This window comes from Phyllobates terribilis, unplaced genomic scaffold (assembly GCF_046119375.1).
Source record: "Phyllobates terribilis strain yellow unplaced genomic scaffold, ASM4611937v1 Scaffold_4__5_contigs__length_816908805, whole genome shotgun sequence".
Classification (NCBI taxonomy): domain Eukaryota; kingdom Metazoa; phylum Chordata; class Amphibia; order Anura; family Dendrobatidae; genus Phyllobates; species Phyllobates terribilis.
Genome location: NW_027362764.1, coordinates 716055425 through 716076858, shown reverse-complemented (window position 1 = coordinate 716076858; position 21434 = coordinate 716055425). Strand labels below are relative to the sequence as shown.

General features: G+C 42.6%; 2 protein-coding genes across 11 annotated transcripts in view; both read left to right on the top strand.

Annotated features, from left to right (window-relative positions):
- The window catches only part of UBR5 (ubiquitin protein ligase E3 component n-recognin 5), a 76610-nt gene extending 72087 nt beyond the window's left edge, over positions 1-4523 (top strand). For all 10 annotated transcript variants that reach the window (XM_073679692.1, XM_073679691.1, XM_073679688.1 and 7 more), the window contains exons 55-58: positions 1062-1175; positions 2257-2401; positions 2900-2985; positions 4245-4523. In XM_073679692.1, the coding sequence (XP_073535793.1) occupies positions 1062-1175; positions 2257-2401; positions 2900-2985; positions 4245-4457 (558 nt within the window). In that variant the 3' untranslated portion in view covers positions 4458-4523. The remainder of the gene's footprint in view (positions 1-1061; positions 1176-2256; positions 2402-2899; positions 2986-4244) is intronic.
- A 3440-nt stretch (positions 4524-7963) lies between these two features.
- RRM2B (ribonucleotide reductase regulatory TP53 inducible subunit M2B) overlaps positions 7964-21434 on the top strand; it is a 35096-nt gene continuing 21625 nt past the window's right edge. The window contains exons 1-3 of the mRNA XM_073679682.1: positions 7964-8120; positions 15190-15339; positions 20108-20224. Coding sequence (XP_073535783.1) covers positions 8088-8120; positions 15190-15339; positions 20108-20224 — 300 coding nt within the window. The 5' untranslated portion in view covers positions 7964-8087. The remainder of the gene's footprint in view (positions 8121-15189; positions 15340-20107; positions 20225-21434) is intronic.

The following is a 21434-nucleotide window of genomic DNA, read 5'->3' as shown; positions in this document are numbered from 1 at the left end:
ATTCGGCAGGAAGCGCATCGTCGGCGCCCCTGTTATGTAATCACGTGTTGCCGATGGGTTGTCAGAACAGCCAAAGGTCTGCTGAAGACCCCCGTGCCTGTCATTACGGTACTCCTGTGAACCCCGGCCCGTGGCTGGCGTTCTTAGATCTTGATTTTTGCTGTACGTAGCAGTGCTGAAGCCCTGCCATGTATTACTAAATATGAAAGCATAATATAAAAATATGAAAGAAATAAAGTTCAAATTACCCCCCCCTCCTCTTTCCCCATTAAAAAATAAAACAAGTTAAAAAAAAAAATAAATAAATCACATTTGGTATCGCTGAGTTCGTAAAAGTGCAATCTATCAAAAATAAAAAATTAATCAGATCCGTAAACAGCGTAACGAGCATAAAAGTTTGAATTTTTATTTTGGCTCAAAAATGCTCAAAATATTGTATTTACCCCAAATGGTATCAATAAATCCGCTCACAGTGCAAAAAACAAGCAATCACCCAGCCTCGGATCCCCCCAAAATTAAAACGTTATGGGTCTCGGAAAATGGTGACACAAGCGAATAATCTTTTTGTTTTCTTACAAATTTCTGAACTTTTTTCACCTAAAATAAAATCTATATGTTTTGTATCTGCGTACTCACACTGACCTGGAGCATCATATTACTAGGTCCGTTTTACCATATAGTGAAATAAAAAAAAGAAAGTGGATTTGCACACTGTTTTGCAATTTGAACACGCTTGGAATTTTTTTTCCCGCTTTCCATTTCTTGCTAAAATGAATGGTGTCACACAAGTACAACTAGTCTTGCAAAGAACAAGCCCTCGTATGGCTATGGAGACTGAAAAATAAAGTTATGGCTCTTGCAATAAGGGAAGCAAAAAAAATGAAAGGGGGGAGAGGAGGAGGAGGAGGAGGGCGACGACAAAAAAACACCCTGGAGAATCACAAGCTCATGCAGGTGTTAATGGGGCAATGCAAATATGACCATGGCTGTGTATCTTGTACCTATAGATGGTCCAGTGTGTGGAGAAAAGATGCGGAGCCTTTTTTGTTCTTACTCCTTAGGTTGAACTTATCCCCAACGGTGTAAATATCCCTGTAACCCCTCAGAATGTGTACGAATATGTAAGGAAATACGCCGAGCACCGGATGCTGGTCGTAGCGGAACAACCTCTTCATGTAAGTTGTCACTAATTTTGAAGTGTAATAGGTGATTATTTGTGTATTATTTGCTCTTGTTCTGTGCAGATTTTGAGTTGCATTATGACTCCATATTAGTAAAGTTCAAATTGTCACTGGTTATCATGAGATGCGCACAGACACGTTGACGGTTACAGAGCAAAGCTCGTATTCTGACCCTCCTAAAATGCATTGGAAACCTGCTGACTTCTGTTTAGAAGTTTTGGATGCTTGTGCTCAGACACCTATTACTGAGCTGATTGGTGCTGCAGACGCCCCAACTGATACAAAGCTGCTGAATCCCTGCAGAAAATTAAGGGGCACCGCAAACAAAGTTTTTGGAGTAGAAGATGCACCCCAAACTTTGAGGAGGAAGACGAGACAAAAAAAAAAGTTTGTGTCAATTGGGAGGGGTCCATGTTATAGTCTGAATTTGGCATACCAGAGGAGTGGAGAGGGGTCACAGGAGGCAGGGTCACCGCTGCATGAGTGGGGCCATGCCCTGGGCTTCTACGAGGGGGCTTCCCGTCAATGGGCTTCATGAAAATGTCGGTGGTGCAGGCGGGAGCAGAGTCCCCGCTCTACACATTGCTCTCTTTTTCTTGAAGCCCACTGCTGGGACACCACCCTAAAGCCCGCAGCATCGCCCCACCCCTGGCTTCCTGCAGTGGCGACCCTGCCTCCTGTGACCGAGCTCTGCTGCTCCCCCTCCACGCACCACCATAAGCTACATTTGGATTATAAGTGTATCTTATAGTCCTCAAAATACAGTAAATGTCGGAGCCCTTAGATGAGCGCTGTTCATTTTGTTTCTGCCCCACTGAGTGGAGTCGTACCTTTTTCAACAGGAACCACATGGCTGAACTAATCTTCCTTCACTTTAGCAAACATTTTGGTCTTGGCACCGATGTACCCTCTGGTCAAAACTTTTGACAAGTTTCTGTGACATGTAAGAAGATTGATAAAATGAGTAGTAATGGTGTAAAACAAAGCATGAAATTGTGCCTAGCATCAGTACACTGGAGGATACATAAAGTGTGTGTGGTGGTCTCCCTATAGTTATACCCAATGTATATTGCAGGCGATGAGGAAGGGCTTGCTGGATGTGCTCCCAAAGTCTGCGCTGGAAGATTTAACAGCCGAGGACTTCCGGCTGCTTGTTAACGGCTGCGGAGAAGTCAATGTTCAGATGCTGATCAGTTTCACATCATTCAATGATGAATCAGGTAATGGGGCTGGATATTTACAGGTATGCCGGTAACAAAATCAGAATGTAGATTTGCTAGGTTTACTGCACTGCTTAGAGTAGATCCGTTACAAAAATAATGGATCACAGTAAGTGAGAACCTGGAAAATCCTACATTTGTGAGAATTAATTGCGGAAAAAAACAAGTCCTTTTGTCACTGATCAGCACTGCTTATTTTGAAGGGAGAGGAAAATGCGAATTACTCCCTTACAAACGTAGTGGGAGGTTTGATAATTGTCCAGGTTGTTCACTTGCTGTTACACAACAATAGAATGATCAAAGGAAAAAATCCTGAACTTCTGATGAGACTCAGCCTGGCTCCTGATGAATAGCTGTTCCCACCAGTGACTGCTCTGTGCATTTCATACATCGCCACGGTCTTCTGTGAATGATGGAGTGGGAGATGTGACCATATGCCCTAAACGCCCAGATAATAAACTGGATACATGGCTTTAAAAATTTGTATTGTCTTTACAGGAGAAAATGCCGAAAAGCTATTGCAATTCAAACGCTGGTTCTGGTCCATAGTAGAAAAGATGAGTATGACAGAGCGACAAGACTTAGTAAGTGATTACTTTAGGTACAAAATGAAATCCATTTTTTGTCTCATTAACCTGCCTTGGTTCACCACCTATAATATCATATCTGAATCTTGTGAAGTGGATCTGTCACCAGAATTCACAATACTTTAACATTAAATGATCAAATGGCTCTTAAACCTGAGGAAACGGGTGTATTTACTTTGAAAACCCTTATTAGAATAGCGGTATAATCCTGATATTAAAGCAAGCATTTTACTAATCCCGCTATCAAATGAAATTGCTCAGGAGTCCAAGTGCATTTTAGTCGTTCCACCTACCCAGCCTGCCAGCTGCAGCTTGTGAGATATCTGCAGCAGGGAGGAGGGACACTGAGGAAAGCGGTCAATCAGACTAGGTGGACGGAGACAGAGTTAAGTTTCACCTAAGGATTATACTACCAATTACAACGGTAGACCAAATTTTTGAGAAGGGAACTTTATCCAAATTCATACTGCAAATGTTTCACATAAGGCTTTCTACAGATCTGCAATAACGCACCAACTCCCTCATCCAAGGTTGGGTAACTCACGATATCCATTGATAGGAATACTTGTCACCAAAGGTGTGAGATCTGCATTCTACACATTCCTACTAAACTCAAACACTTCCTCTACTGAATTTCCCATGGAGGATAAATGGCATCAATTAATTAATCCCTTCATTAACTGAAATATACATATTTTTTTCATCGATCTTAGATTATTTCAATTCGGTAGGTTATCGACCGTTATCTTGAGATGTGGTGACTTAGGTGCAGACTTCTGCCATCTTATTTGTAACTGCTTGGTCAATATCTGTTGGCACACGATCTTCCTCACTTCTGCGCTGTATGCCCTGATGGGGTCCAGGAATCCAAATGTCTGATGGCTATTTTCACATGACCTAGATTAGAATGAGTGTAACTTAGCTGTAATTGTCTTGATATCTGCTATACTTGTGTAATGGCCTATATGAATGTTGCTAATTGTAGGTTATGACATTTTAGTTTGAGGTCTAATCCTGTATGTTGGTGATGTAACTTTGAGTAAAAAATGAGTTTAAAAAAAAATACAGCCATTTTGACATGGATTTGCACTTACACCAGCCTCATCAGGTCTAATGTATCTATTTAATTATAGTGCATGCATGTACTGTGAAATCTGGTGACAGATTCTCTTTAACAAGATTGTGCTGGAATATCAGGGTAAGAGTTATAAAGATTAATTTTAAAACATAGCTGTTTTTTTTTTTTCTGTCGCCAGGTTTATTTCTGGACGTCAAGCCCATCTTTACCTGCGAGTGAGGAAGGATTTCAGCCCATGCCATCCATCACGATCCGCCCGCCAGACGACCAGCACCTCCCGACAGCCAACACCTGCATCTCCCGCCTCTACGTCCCACTTTACTCCTCCAAACAGATTCTCAAACAGAAGTTGTTACTTGCTATTAAAACCAAGAATTTTGGTTTTGTGTAGAATAAATAGTGTGCTCCTCCTGTAATATACCTAGCGAAGACGAAAAAAATAAATTCGGGTTTTGTAGATCTTTTTCCATTTGTCAATCCAAAAACAAGATATGAAGGTTAATGCTGTCGTACCCCCTGGTGGTCTATCAAGGACATTTGTACTGTGGGTGCTCACGTCATGGGCGCTGCTATCACCAGTGGGGTGTAGACCATCCTCGGTAAGGTGAAGGCACAGACACAAGCTTGACGTACCCCTAGCACGTTTAGAAAAACGGTTTAGCTAGGCCGTGCCCATCCCAAGGAACAGGACAGCAAAATAATGATTACACTGTGACGAATAGTAAGAAGACCAGGGTAATACGATTGACTATTCACTTACTGCCTTTGTGAAAACTGCTTCATGGCTGTCTCTTGGAAGGAGCAAGTAAGCAATTGCAATGTAAAAAAAATAAAATCTGATCCCCCTTTTTATTTATTTTTTCTTTAGTTTTTTTTTTTTTTTTGTCTGGGAAGGTTTGGGTACATTTTTTTTTTTTTTTTTTTTTCGCTCCCATGCTATTTAATTTGTAGTTTGGCTACTGTGATGTACATGATGTATATTAAACTTGTAAAAGTGATATCCAGATATGATATATCGATCTTATGTTGCACTATTTTGTTTTTGAAGTGTCACTTGCCTAGAACTTGGTCTGACCAAGGCTCTTTACATAGACTGGAACAATTAACCATGGGTTCTGATCATTTGCATGTACAAATCCATCTGTCATTTTATGTTCTATTCACTCAAAGAATCCACTTTTTTTTTGTCATCCTTCACTTTACTATGCTTTGTCAATTCCTAAGCAAATAGGGGGGGAAAGTACAACTCAAAGCCGATGTCTGTTTTTACTTTCAATGGAAGCGTTTAGTAAAAAATCAAACGAAACAAACTGAAAAAAACTCAAGTCAGTCTTTGTGTTATTTCCGAGTTTAGCTTTCAGGTTTAATACTGTTACTTTGCATTTATCATAGGATTGGTTCAGGGGAAGGGAGGGGCACATGGTGAAACTGCATCTCCCACATCCCTGCTGAGATGTGCACGGTTGGCCGGGGTCGTGCATGTGTCCCTGGCCGACTTCTCAAGAGATCTGTCAATCATCTGATGCTGAGAGAAGCCGGATGGATCTTCTAGCTGCTTTCTTTGAAATGTTAAAGCATTTTCACAGAAAAACATACCGTATTTTTTTGGACCATAAGACACACCTAGGTTTTAGAGGAGGAAAATAGAAAAAAATGTAAGTAAGTGTGGTCATGATGCGCTGTTATGGGTGAGGAGGGGGTCTGCTACTGACACTGTTATAGGGGTAAAGGCCTCCATCCTGGTATGCATGGCACCCTCGTCCCCCCCCCCCCCCCAATCCTGGTATGCATGGTGCCCTTGTCCGTCTGTTCCCATCCCTCCCCCACCCTGGTATGCATGGAGCATGCAAGTCCTTTTAGTCTACCGCGAGAGAGATATATATATATATATATAATATATAATATATATACATACATTTACAGGTACCTGGGTCCAGAGGAGTCTCCTGTCCTCCACACCTGGGTTCCATCCACACATTGAAATACATGGAATTTGCATCTGCAGATGCAGTGATGCGGATGTCATTTTATCCAATGCAAGTCAATGGTGGCGAAAACGCAAAATAATGGTTAGTGCTGCGGATTTTTCCACAATGATCTGCAGTGGAAATTTCCGCAGCATGCGGATTATCATTGGGGAACATGGCAGACCTTCTACCAAGTGTTTTTTAACCCCTTTACAACCCTTGCTGTATTAGTACGCACATTTGTGTACCCCCTGTTCAGTGAGGGCTGCTGCGCTGAGCCCTCACTTAACTGAGCACATGTCAGCTGATTCTTACAGCTGACATGTGCCCGCAACAGCCCCGGGTGGAATCGCGATCCACCCGTGGCTGTTAACATGTTAAAAAAGAATTAATCTGATCGGTAAACGGCGTAACGAGAAAAAAATTCTAAACGCCAGAATTGTTTTTTTGGTCGCCGCAAAATTGCAATAACAGGTGATCAAAACATCGGATCTACCCCAAAATGTTATTAAAAACGTCAGCCCGGCGCGCAAAAAATAAGCCATCAACCATCCCCAGATCACGAAAAATGGAGACGCTACAGGTCTTGGAAAATGGCGTTTTTGTTTTTTTTTTTTACCAAATTTTGGAATTTTTTTTCACCACTTAAATATAAAACCTATACATGTTTGGTGTCTATGAACTCGTAATGACCTGTAGAATAAGAAGGGCAGGTCAGTTTTAGCATTCAGTGAACATGGTGAAAAAAAATAAATAAAAAAAAGCATCTGTGGTATTGCACTTTCTTTTTGCAATTTTACCTTACTTGGAATTTTTTTCCCGTACACGATATGGTAAAACTAGCAAAGGCGTTGACAAGTACAACTCGTCCTGCAAAAAATAAGCCCTCACATGGCCATATTGACCTAAAAATAAAAACCCTATGGCTCGCGGAACAAGGAGCAAAAAATGAAAAAGCAAAAACGGAAAAAAGCTCTGGTCCTTAAGGGGTTAAGCGTTTCTGCAGCGGAATTGCCGCTGCTTATAGGCTGTGTGCCCACTATGCGTTTATCTGCAGGTAAATAGGCTCCAATTCATAAAGACCAGAGATTTCTCTCACCAGTCCTGATGAGGGGGGTATTGAAATCAGACACTCCTGCTTCTTGGGAATAAGGGATGCCGCAGCTCGTCACGAATTAGAAAAGCTGTGGCGTCATGCACCAACTTCTCCCATTTTGGCAGAGCTGGGAAAAGCCAAAAAGTCACAAACTCCAAGTTGCACAAACATTTTATTTTTTCTCACAGTAATTTACACCATAATTCTTATGCAATTGCAGAATCCAGGCCGACAAGTTGCAAATGCAAAAGCCATCAAAAAAAGGAGCAAATAGCTCCAGATAAGTGGGGAAACACCAATGATGAATTTGTTGAAATTAATGAGTAAAATATGAACCAAAAATCACAACAGAAATTCTCACCCTGCAAAGATAAAAGGAACCTGTCTCCTGGATTCATCCTGCCCAAACCACAGGCACCATGATGGCCTAGCTGTATGACTGCCGCAAGGAATATTTCATATGTTCCCTTTATAAAAAAAAAAAAACTATTTCTGCACAAAAAAAAAAATGACGCTGCTGCTACTACATTAAAATGCTGGGGGTTTACTTGTCCAAATATGCAAGGTGTGAGCAGAGTCCTATTATTTCTTTCTATTAGTTACCAGAATATCTGGAAAAATAACATCAATTTATGTAGAAGTTATCTGGATCAATAAAAAAAAAATCCAGATGGCAACTAGAGCTGTGCCAGGGCAGACAGCATCTGTGGCTGTGATGGTGTAACCTAGGCCTGGCAGCTATGGCTGTGCCCGTGTAGAGGTGATGGCTGGCTGCAGAGGGTCTAGCACTGCTGTAGCTGCCACAGACAGGGCCGGGTCCCATCCCCCGCTGTACAGTTCCTCCCCTGTCTGAGGAGGAGTCAGTGGCAGCACAGCCGCTCCCGAGCTGCAGGCACCGGCTGAGCCCTCAGCCACAATCACCGCGCTCTGCCCCGCTCGCGTCTGAGCCTGCGCTGCAATGGGGGACTGCAGACTTCCGGGGGAAGAACAGGTAATACACACCGTTATATACTGGCGCTATGGAGCGGACCACTCACAGAGGGGAGGGGGGACAGTAACAGGACGGCAGTGTGTGACCAGCAGATATTCCCCGCCTTTAAAATCATTTTTATCTGTAATGAATGGAGGGGGCGCTAGGAGTTCTCTAACCAATCAGAGCACTGCTGTCATTGTCAGTTCTGCACTCAATAAATGAAAGGTTAAGTCTGATTGGTTGCTACACCGTTAAAGGGGCAGTGCGACCATAATCATTGATGACATCAGCGTTACACTATTAATGTCATGGGGGATTAGTTGGACTTGATCAATGAAGGAAGGGAAGGGTTTGTGGCTGGCTCCTGTGCGACCCCGGCTCCTGCATGACCCCTGCTCCTGCTCGACCCCGGCTCCTGCATGACTCCTGCTCGACCCCGGCTCCTGCATGACTCCTGCTCGACCCCGGCTCCTGCATGACCCCTGCTCCTGCGCGACCCCGGCTCCTGCATGACTCCTCCTTGACCCCTGCTCCTGCGCGACCCCGGCTCCTGCGCGACCCCTGCGCGACCCCGGCTCCTGCATGACTCCTGCTCGACCCCGGCTCCTGCATGACCCCTGCTCCTGAGCGACCCCGGCTCCTGCATGATCCCTGCTCCTGCGCGACCCCGGCTCCTGCATGATCCCTGCTCCTGCGCGACCCCGGCTCCTGCATGACCCCTGCTCCTGTGCGACCTCGGCTCCTGCATGACCCCTGCTCCTGTGCGACCCCGGCTCCTGCATGACCCCGGCACCTGTGCCCATGGAGCGATCACTACTGTTTCTGTATCTCCTGATGGTTATAATGGACGGGCCACATTTCTGCTGCAAATGTTTAAGCAATAATGGCCCCACTTTCCCACTGGAAGAAATGCAGCAAAAATGCTGCATGTGAATATAATCTTACAGTACTGGCAAAACGGATAAGGTTTTACCAAATCGTATTCACACCACGGTATAAAAAATCTGTACAGAAATGAACCTGCGCACTGCAGAGTTTTATCACGGATCTTAGTTTTTGCAAAACACCAGGTGAAATCCAAAACAAATCAACAGCAAAACCTGCATGTGAAACATAGATATTGTGGATTTCCCACAAATTATGCAGTGAAATTGCAAAAACGAATTTTCCTCTGCAGTTTACATGTGGAGTATCGAGCTCCTGTGTGATCATTGCTTGACCAAGGCTCGCGGGACCTTTACGCCGTGGAAAAATGCGGCGGATTCTTTCTTGCAGAAATGCCGCACATTGCACCATTTGCCAAAGATGAAATCTGAGCATAAATTGGCAGGAGGAGTATGCGGGAGGAGGAGTATGCTATGCAGCAGACGGACTTTGTGGCAGGCGGACTATGCTATGCAGCAGGTAGAGTATGCTATGCAGCAGTCGGAGTATGCGGCAAGCAAACTATGCTATGCGGCAGGCGGACTATGCAGCAGGCGGAGTATGCTATGCGGCAGGCAGAGTAAGCGGCAGACGGAGTATGCTATGCGGCAGGCGGAGTATGCGGGAGGAGGAGTATGCTATGCAGCAGACGGACTTTGTGGCAGGCGGACTATGCTATGCAGCAGTCGGAGTATGCGGCAAGCAAACTATGCTATGCGGCAGGCGGACTATGCAGCAGGCGGACTATGCTATTTGGCAGGCGGACTATGCCACATAGCATTCATCCTGTAATACGCAGCAAACTGATTTCCCTGTGGGAACATAGCCCAAGATTAGAGCGATACATGTCCTGTGTTGCACTGTGACATTGCATCTAATGATCTCCCATGGGGTTGCATTGCGTGCTTCCAATACTGTTACATTGAGTCACAAATGTTTCCAAATGTGTTTGACTTTTTGTTGCTGGTTTCAAGTCACACATGCTTTAAACTTTAAAGGGAACCTGTCACGTAAAAAAACGCTATTAACCTTCAGATATGGGGTTAATCTGCAGGTTAATAGCTTTCTGTATCTGCCTGGTACCTGCACTGAGAGCCCGGCACTTTATTCCCCCAGCAGCGTTCTGGTGTCAGCCATGGGGTCGGTGCGGGTTCAGTCACCTTCTTTGTAGAGAGCAGCGGCTGTAACTGCCCCCGGCCCTGACTGACAACCGGCCCTAATGCTGAGCAAGCTGTCAGTCATTGCTACAGGCGCGCTCTCTATACACTGAGGTGACTGAACCGCCACCAGCGCCGCCCCTGTGACTAAAACCCAAACACTGCCCGAAGGAAAAAGTTAATGTCCTCCTGGCAGCGGGGCTCTCAGTGCGGGCATCGGGCAGGTTCAGAACGCTATTATTCTGCAGATTAACCCTGTATCTGCAGGTTAAAAGCGTTTTTTCACGTGACAGGTTCCCTTTAATACAAGTTACATGTGACTGTGACCAGCTTGCAACTGGTCTGTGATTTGGCTGTGTTTTTCTTTTCTTTATTTATTTATTTTTTTTTTACAGAAAATCACAGCTCTAAAAAATGTTGCAGACAAGTTACACACATGTCTTTGGTCTTGTGACATGTCTGAAAGTTGCTTTCAAGCGACACATGTTGCCGTGTAGCCACAAAATAACCATTTCCATTGAGTGACTGCGATCAATGAAAAAGTAGTGGACAACTCCTGTAAATGATTTGTCCTGGATCAACTATTCCATCCCCAAAAAGCTTTAAAATGTCACGTGCTGCTTAAACCAGGTATAAGACCCGTACTACAGGTCTAGCCTGTCTTTTTAGACCAGCCTTATGCATCCATTACATTTTACAACTGTTTTGCAAGTCTCCCTTTATAAGGGAAGTCCTGTAGAGTTTGTATGGAGCAGTAAAACAAAGGATCTTTGCCCCCGAAGTATAAATGAAGAGATGTTGGATCTCGGTTCTCGTGAGATGGAGGTCAAAACAATTTTTTTTCCCAGACTCATGGCACTCTGACCTTCTTACCTTCATATGGCGGCTTTACTCATTCATTCATTCATTCATTCCCATCTGTTTTACAGATCAGACTTGGATATTAACGTCTACGGGGATCTGTTAAAAATGGATGAAAAACACAAGACAGACTTTGTACTTCAGAGTCCCATCTGTGTTTCATTAGTTTTTAACTGATCCATTGCTAGGAGTCAGTGGATAAAAAAACTTCAGAGTCTACCTGCTTCAGTTTTTTAAATCACCGCTCCAGTGTTTTTTTTTTTATTGTACTCCTGGAGTGGCGCTACTAATCCTGCATCTAGTATTATACTCACCAGCCACCATCTTTATCTGTTATCGGCGCTGCTCCGGTCATTCTACAGCAATATGTGACCTGCCGGATCGCTCATTGTTTACTCGATCACACGACTGTATTTTCAGTCCCTAATTTTCTACATAAATCGGATGACACTCGCCCATTCCAATCTATGGGTGTGAGAAAAAAATTGAATGCCAGAGTACGGCGTCCGATTTTTACAGATACATTGGAATTCTGTAACATAGGAAACTATGTAAATGATTAATAGCTGCTGCTGTAAAAAACGGATTGTACACGGACGACAAGTGAGAAAAAATCATCCCACTTTTCTGGATGAAACGCTGAACGATTTTTTATCCGTTCATATGACCCCGGCCTTCCCAGTATTGTTTTTGCACCCACAAAGTGGGGAAGAATTAACACCATTTATCTGAAATAATTGCACTGAAACATGTAACATTTGAACTGAATGCCATATTTATAAAGCCCCTGTAAGACACATACAAATTGGATAAAGTCTCTTCTGTATTGGATAAATCTGTGTGACTCGGCTACATGTGTATTGAGACATATATGCCACAGCGGGAACGGCAAGAGTGGGAAACTTTGTGGGGTCACTCATACAATACATGAGTAGCAATAAATCACACCTAATTTGGACACGGGGATATTCATCAAGCTATTGGCTGGAAAAAGTCGCAAAGGTTTTTGTGCAAAAATGTTCACATTTTTTCACCACTCTAAACTTTTTTTGAGGAAAAGTTGAACAAAGTTGAACTGGTCGAAGATTTAATTCAATTTACTCTCCAATTGGTCTGAATTATATCTGAAATCTCCACTTGTTCATATATGTTATATATTTTCAGTTTATGACACCCAAGTAAATGTTATGCTTTTACAGCTAAGTGCACACTGTGTTTGTGGCCTCTATTGGGTGTATATGTAGGGCGCGCAGGGAGGTAGTCATGGGTGAGGGGCTGTCTTTCCACACCCTGGCATCCCACAAATAAACCGTGCCCCACATGTGATGTGTGTGATGCATAACACTGACTTTTCGAAGGCCTGCGCTGTCTCCAGCCATCCAGATCCAGGAACAGTCACACACAAATCAGGGGACACCCGCTTCTTATCTACCAGTTCATCTTTACTTAATGGTCCGAGTTCAATTGATGACAAAGCACAGTACGTTTCAGTGTTCTCTGTTGTTTGATCATCCTGTTCTATCCTTTCGTTTTCTCGATTATTCAGTCCCTGGGATCTTCCGTTCGGCCCCGCAGTATTCTCGAGAACTGCCCCGTCTCCCTCACACATTTCCCCTTCTGGATTCCACTTCTTGGAAGGGTATAAGGCACTTCCTAGTACTGTGTTTGTGCCGTTGGCCCCAGAAGTTACAAGAATGTCTGAGGAAAGTTGCCGACGTTCTCATACTGCCAGAACAATACGTACTTCTCGTGCCTCTGGCCTTGAACTCTCACTAAACCTATTTCTATATTATCTAATCAGGAAGTGTTTCCCTTTTTGTATGACCTATCCCCTCCCATGCTGGGCTGGTCCCAAGCAAATTAACTGTATCTGTTCCTGTACACTAGTCCCTACAACTAATATGCCCATTACTGAATATTTCACTTTCTTAACCTAACCTTTAAGCCCTAAACTAAACCTCATGTCCTAGATCTAACTCTATACTCTCACTATGCATTATCTTTACTCACATTGTATATTGTTTACAGTACATTACAAGAACTGCATCAATTAGTACCTATAAGATTCTATGCATGTTTACATATTGCACCACTGCGTAAAATACAATAAAACTACATGTCATAACACACATTTACCATTGTTGTCTTGAGGAGAAAAGGCATATGGCAGTCCCTGTCACACTCTTACATATACACTCAGGAGGTCTGTCTAGCATAGAGAGCAATTGCAAAAAAACGTATACTTCGGTAGTCTTCAGTATAAGAAAAGGCAGACTATAGTAATTTACAACACATTCATACCAGGCAGATGGAGGATCGCAAAAAAACACATTTTGGTCTTCGCCAGTTAAATTACGGAATATTAAATGGAAATATAACAGTCAGGAAAAAATCTTTCCTATACTTTTGGCCAAGTACACAGACACAGTGTGGACTTATATGTTGAGGAGGATAAGTGAGGGTAATGCTGGATTTTGCATTTGATAACTATAGGGCATACATGTCAAACTGTGGCCGGCAGGGTGATTATATTTGACCAATGACACCAGAACCACCACCCCTATGTGGGCCCATTAGGACTATGTGGGGCCCATTGTACTGTACGGAGGACTGTGTGGGGCCCATTATACTGTATGGAGGACTATGTGGGGCCCATTATACTGTATAGTGGACCATGTGGGGCCCATAATACTGTATGGAGGACTATGTGGGACCCATAATACTGTATGGGGGACTATGTGGGGCCCATTATTCTGTATGAAGGACTATGTGTGGCCCATTATTCTGTACGAAAGACTATGTGGGGCTCATTATTCTGTATGGAATACTGTGTGGGGTCCATTTTACTGTATGGACGACTATGTGGGGCTATTATTCTCTATGGAGGACTATGTGGGGCCCATTATACTATACGGAGGACTATGTGGGGCCCATTATACTATATGGAAAGCTAGGTGGGGCCATTATTCTGTATGGAGGACTATGTGGGGCCTATTATACTATACGGAGGACTATGTGGGGCCCATTATACTATATGGAAAGCTAGGTGGGGCCATTATTCTGTATGGAGAACTATGTGGGGCCATTATTCTGTATGGAGGACTATGTGTGGGCCATTATTCTGTATGGAGGACTATGTGGGGCCCTTTATACTGTTTAGAGGACTATGTGGGGGCCATTATTCTGTATGGAGGACTATGTGGGGCCCTTTATACTGTATAGAGGACTATGTGGGGGCCATTATTCTGTATGGAGAACTATGTGGGGCCCATTATACTGTATGGAGGACTATGTGGGGCTCATTATACTATATGGAAAGCTAGATGGGGCCATTATTCTGTATTGAGGACTATTGGAGCCCATTATACTATATGGAAAGCTATGTGGGGCCATTATTCTGTATGGAAGACTATTGGGGCCCATTATACTATATGGAAAGCTATGTGGGGTCATTATTCTGTATGTAATACTGTGTGGGGCCCATTATACTGTATACTAGTTGGCCCGCGACTTTGTCCAAATTTTTCATTTTGGCCCTCTGTGTGTTTGAGTTTTACATCCCTGCTATAGGGCCATTGTAGTGGAGACACAAAGCCAATTGTGCATGTAATTTGCCCAATAAAAGTGGAGTAAATGCCATGCGCCCCAATTATAGACTTGTAGACACTAGTGATGAGCGAGTATGTTCTATTAACTCTTTCGCTGAGTATGCTCGGGCCGAACTCCGAGTATTTACAGCTGCTCGGTGATATGTTTAAATCGCTCCCCTGTGCATGATTTGCAAGTGTTTGACAGCTTTAATACATGGGAGGAATGTCTATTTCTTGCACATTCCTCACATGTAATAAAGCTGTCAAACAGTTGCAAATCATGCACACGGGAGCGATTCAACAATATCACCGAGTAGCTGTATATACTCGGAGCTCGGCCCGAGCATACTCGGAACAGAACATACTCGCTCAACCCTAGTAGACACTTTTTGCATTTTCCTTTACAGTTTTGAAAAGTGTCTAAAAAAAGCAAATGTCACCAAGAAGATAAAAAGGGTGAAACATCCACTAGTGGATAACCCCTTTAAGAAATATCATGCCCACTTCTTAACATGTCACCATTTTATATGTTTTTTATTGTTGTGTCCTCTGCAGAGCGGTTGCAGCGTTAGTAATGGAGCCAGTGATGAAGACGAGCCCCTTCTCAGGAAGAATCCGCGTCGTTTCGTCATTTTCCCAATCCAGTATCCTGACATATGGAAAATGTATAAGAAGGCGCAGGCTTCATTTTGGACCGTGGAGGAAGTAAGTGACTATTAGACGACGGCTTCTGTGTATTCTATGTTTTATATTATCAGGACTAGACAAACTCCAGAATCTCACCGCTTCATTTATCAAAGCTGGCTATCAGGAATAACTGGCCTAGTCGCCCATAGCAACCAATCACAGCGCAGCTTTCATTTATCTAGAACAATTTATGAAATGAAAGCTGACTTCTGATTGGTTGCTATCGACAACAAGGTCAGTTTTTCTGATAGACAGTTTTGCGCATGGCCGTATATCAGCTCTGTTTGAGGATTGTGCTAAAATTAGCGAATTTTGTACACCAGTCATTAAATTCTATTGTATCAACGGGTCACTATAATGTTTTCTATATCTCCCTCCCAAAGTTTAACCTGATGGTGGAAGCTACAGCCCATAGAAGGCTAGAAGCGGAGCATGGGGGCCACCACCATCAGTTCAAGCTTTGGCAGGAGAGACAGAGGCCCCAGCCGTTTATGAACATCTGGTTGCCAATGTAACTAGTCCGGAGCTAAGTTCTGCTTTCCAATAGAAGAGCTTTCCTTCAGACCCGCCCCCTGTGACCTCCTGCGCTCTTCCAATCACATGACCTGAAATGGCCAATCACTGTCATTCTCTGTAAATTTGCTGTGTCCAAATTTTTACCTGTGAACAAATATTTAACTTTTTTGCTGACTATATTGTTATTATTAATGTTGTCATATATTTTTATGCATTATGGCTGCTTTTGGAGTACCCTTTGGTTTTCACTCTAGACTTTTTTTTTTTTTTTAGCAATTTTGTTTAGACTAATTTTAAACTTTTTCAGAAGCCGGCAGCCTAAAGTGACTTGTCTCAAGCCACTTTGTCTAATAGATGCCAGAGAAACCATGATCTTCATCCTTAAACCTCCATATGGGGATCTAGATTTACAAAGGGGTCCCTGGGTTATATCCACGGAGTGGCTGCTGGCCAATGGAGAGAGTCTGAGGCTGCGTGCCCACGATGCGTTTTTTTAAGCGTTTTTGCGGCAGAATTTCCACAGCGGAAACGCTTTTAAATCGCTTGGTACGTGCCCCATGGTCCCCAATGAAAATCTGCATGTTCTGTGCACATGTTGCGGAATTTTCCGCAGCGGATTTTATGTGCAGAAAAATCTGCAGCATGTCCATTATTTGTGCATTTCCGCATGCGGATTTGACTACTCAGTGCATTTGCAAAACGCAAGTCAAATCCGCATGTAAAAACGCTGCAAAAACGCTTAAAAAACGTGTGTGAAATCCGCAAGCATTTTTACTGCCAAGTATATGCAGAAATGCTGCGGAAATTTTCTGCTTCAATTCTGCATCGTGGGCACATAGCCTGAGGCAAAGATGGTCGAACATCAGTAGGGGCAAACCCAGGTACAGAAACTCAGAGAGAAAGCAGAAGTCAGGAAGAAATCCAGGGTCAGATACCAGGAGGTCAGGCAAGAATGGAGTCAAACATGCAGGGGTCAGAATCAGGGCCGATTGCAAAACAAAATGTGGTCAGGTCACTTAGCCGGGTCATAATCATAGAATACAAATTGCACCAGAGATGTAGGAAACCAAACAATAACTGGCAACTCCCAGTAGTATGTTGGGAGTTTAAGTAGGGTGTGGTAGTGCCCCATTGGCCACGGCAGGGAACTGGTTATTCCTGCTGAGCTTATGGACAGCACATACATCTATTCTGTCTCACTTGGAGGCACCACCGATCCAAGCCACACCAGTATACTTGGCTGGACAGTGCCAGCACCACCCATCAATATTGGTCATAACATTTCCTCTATCACTAGTATCGCTCACTGGATAAATACCGCGGTGACTGGCGGCACCTTTTTTTATCATATACGTGAGTAACATTTTAAGGCTACGTTCCCACGATGAGTTTTTTTGATGCTGCGTGTTTTTGCTGTGTCAAAAAGACTGTCTTACAGTTCCAGCTAAGTGGATGGGATTTATAGAAATCTCCTGCTTGCTGTGCTTCATTTACAAGACCATATAAGTCTCCGACTGTACATTACAGAATTGCAACGTATCCGTAAAAATCGTATGCTGGACTGTTGCTCCTTATGGCATCCGATTTTTTTTCACACCCCCATAGACTTGGATGGATGAGCATCCTTTTTACAGAATAAAATAGTGCACTCTTCAATTTTTTTCCCATGCACATTTGGTCAGTGAAAAAAAAAAAAAGAATCACTCTGCCCATTGAATAACATTGGTCTGAGTGCTGTCTGTTTTTTTCACTGACCTTACTCGGACTGAAAATACAGTTATGTGAACGAGCCCTAATACAAATAAATCTGTCAATCATTGATAGGACCGGCCACTGGACCAAAAATCCCAGAAATACAAGTTTAAATGATGAAAACACAGGATATATTGAATCTTTTCTCACAAAACTATAACTAAAACCTAAGGTTACAAATCCATCTTGAAGTCGTTGTGCTAGTAGGTACTGTGTTACTATTTTTTCATCCCATAGCTCCATCTGACATAGATCCATCGATAAAAAAGTTCTGGGTCTTTTTTTTTTTCGTAACAGAGTTAAGAATTCTTCTAGCCACTATTATATATATATATATATATATATATATATATATATATATATCAACCTTTCAAATTTGGTATCCCCAAAATCATACTAACCTGAACCTATCATGTTGCCAGGTCATGTGTACACCACACTATGAAAACACAACCCCATAAAACAATGGCGGAATTGCGTTGTTTTTCCACTACTCACTACATGGAATGGTGTCATTTAGTGATGAGCGAGTATGTTCGGTTAACCCTTTCGGCGAGTATGCTGGGGCGAGTACCGTGTGCATGATTTGCGACTGCTGGACAGTTTTAATATATGTGAGGAATGCCTGTTTCTTTCGCATTCCTCACATGTGTTAAAGCTGTCAAACAGTCGCAGATCATGCACACGGGAGCGATTCAAACACGTCACCGAGTACGCTGAAGATACTCGGTACTCGCCCAAGCATGCTCGCCGAAAGGGTTAACCGAACATACTCGCTCATCACTAGTGTCATTCAAAACCCCAACTCAATGAACAAAATAAAAAAAAATTCTCAAATGTTGATGGTAAAAAAAAAAAAAAATGATGCAAAGAAGGGATGAAAAAAGAAGAAAGTGCAAAAATGAAAAATATAAAATAAAATAAAAATCACCCTGTTTTTAGTTTAAGGGGTTAACTAATGCACCTGCTAAGATTTCAGTTATAGGATCTGGGAACCTCAAAGATCCGTTGAGTTCTGGTTTGAGGCTACGATAAGACGTCAGTAAGATTTACGGACACAGATTGAAAGTGGCAGGAAGCCATAATTATTACATGTTCTGCGGGAGAAATGACTCCGCTTGTAGAAAGTAGAACATTTTCCGTAACCTTTCTGTTATATGTTGTAACGCTTAACGCCTACATGTTATCCACCGTATATTATAACCGCTCTATATAATCTAATGATATACTGTGTATGGTCTATTGATATAATAGCTGTATATCGTAATAGACATTTATTTACTGTATATGATATCACTGGTATATTTTCTAGTTTGTATATGATATATTAGTGTAATAGATGTACAGTATAATACTGCTATATTTTTTTTATTAATGGCCCATTATCTAGGTGACATTTGCTGCTGTATATTACAATCCTCAGATTAATTATTTAAGCACCAAGGTTATGTTCATACATAGCGCAGCCCCTTAGGTTCTTTTTTTTTCTGTTCTTCAAAAACAGACCTCATGATAATCAACGGGACAGCTCTGTTTCTGTTTGCATAAGTGATGCAATTGATCAATTATTCCATTTGTCTGTTTCTAAAGTGGGATCTAAGGGGTAACTTTTCTCCTTGTGGAGAGTGACAAGCCAAGCCTGGCATGTCAGAGTGAGGAGACTTTTAGGCCATGCATGTTCCTCTAGGAAATTTGGTATGCAAATTGTCTCTTCAGAGAGGAAGAGGACTTGAACTCTAGCGCCACCTATTGGAACAAGCGATCCTAAAAGTCACTATCGACCCTTTAACGAGCCTTGCCATATGACATAGGATAAAAGCCAAACCAGAGTCTCAGTTTGTAGACACGGTGTTTCGGGATGTTGCCCCTCATCAGTGCAAAGTATGAGATCTGATTTGGCCGGATGAGAGGACTGTGATCTAAGGGGTAACGTTTCTCCTTGTGGAGAGTGATTTGCCAATGGAAAAGTCAAACAGAATGTCTGAATGGAAATGTGAAAAAGCCCTGAAAGAAGTGACATGCTGCAGATTAAAAAAAAATGCACTAGTTTTCCAATTCAGTCAGGAAAAGACAAAACAAGCGTGTGCATGAGATTTCCGAGATCTCATAGATTTTGCTGGTAATGTAAAAAGCAGTTTTTAATTTGCATTAAAAAAAGGCAGCAAAAATGCAACGTGTGAACATAGCCTTACAGCCATGGCTTGTCCCGTCTCCTGGGTACATGTAAACCCAGAACCTTTGATCTCCTGTATATTGTAATGGATTCTCATTATCTACTGTATATTGATATTGTCTGTATATAGTACAGTATATACTATATAGTCCATTATATAATAGCGCTTGTTATACACTGTATATTAAAATCTGGTGTATTATACTTGTTGCATATTATCCATTTTATACTATATGTATAATAAACATTATTGCTGTATATTATAATACTTGCATGAGTGCTATAATACTGCAGGATTACCTACTGTATATAATCGACCGTCTTCTGTTATAATTTCTCCATTAGGTGGATTTATCCAAAGATCTTGCTCACTGGGAGAAGCTGACGTCGGATGAGAAGTACTTTATTTCCCACGTATTGGCTTTCTTTGCTGCTAGCGATGGCATTGTTAATGAGAATCTGGTAGGTGTTAGACGGTATGTGTTGTATTACTATATGTTTTGTTTGGCTTCTGGTCATTTATCCTTAAAGGAGTATTCCCATCTCCAAAATCCTATCACAATATGTAGTAGGTGTAGTATAGTTCTTCTGATTCGCTATATTTCAGGGCATTGCAGGTATCCATGGTTACGACCGGGCATATAGTGACAGTTATTTAGCTGTTAGTGGTCGTAACCATGGATACCTAAGCTACTGCAATGCCCTGCACATGGGGTAAGTGACATAGCGAATCAGAAGAACTATACTACATTTCTAATTGGAGGTATTTGCTAATATTATTATTATTACACCTACTACATATTGGGATAGGATGTTGGAGTTGGGAAGACTCCTTTAAAGATCACAAAAAAACAAACAAAACAATACTTGTACTATGAATATGAAACTGATGGGAAACCCTCATACTATCTATGATTAGACACCCTTCACGCTGACCTGGAACTTGCATATATTGCCATATTTTCCCACTCTCTACCTCCCTATATTAGCCATAATGGACTTCCATGGCCACCCATTGACTTGAGAAGGCATTTTGCAGTTGAACAACCTATGTTAACTAAAGGATTTGTCCTAAGGCTGTGTGCCCACGATGCGTTTTTTAAGCGTTTCCGCAGCGGCAAAAACGCATGATAGAAGGCCTGCCATGTTCCCCAATGATAATCCGCATGTGCTGTGCACATGCTGCGGAAATTTCCGCTGCGGATTATGATTGCGGAAAAAAACGCAGCACTACCAATTATTTTGTGGAAGTGCTGCGTTTTCGCCGCCATTGACTTGCATTAGACCGCATGGATTACTCATCACTGTATATGTAGATGCGCATTCCATGCGTTTCAATGTGCGGATGGTACCCAGGTCTAGAGGACAGGAGACTCTCCTCCGGACCCGGATACCAAAGAAAACTGTAAAAAAAAGAATAAAATAAAAAATAAATATATATTTACCTTCTGGCGGCGAGCGCTGCGCTCCTCCTCGCATGCTGACAGTTCGCGATGCACTGAAGGACCTGCGCTGATGTCATAGTCATGTGACGGGTCACGCAACGCTGACGTTGGCAGGTCCTTCTGTGTACCGCTGCCGGGACAGAGGGAAACAAGACACCGGGGGCCATCAGAAGGTAAGTATAGATTTATTTTTTATTTTTTACCATTCTTTTATGGTCACACTATAT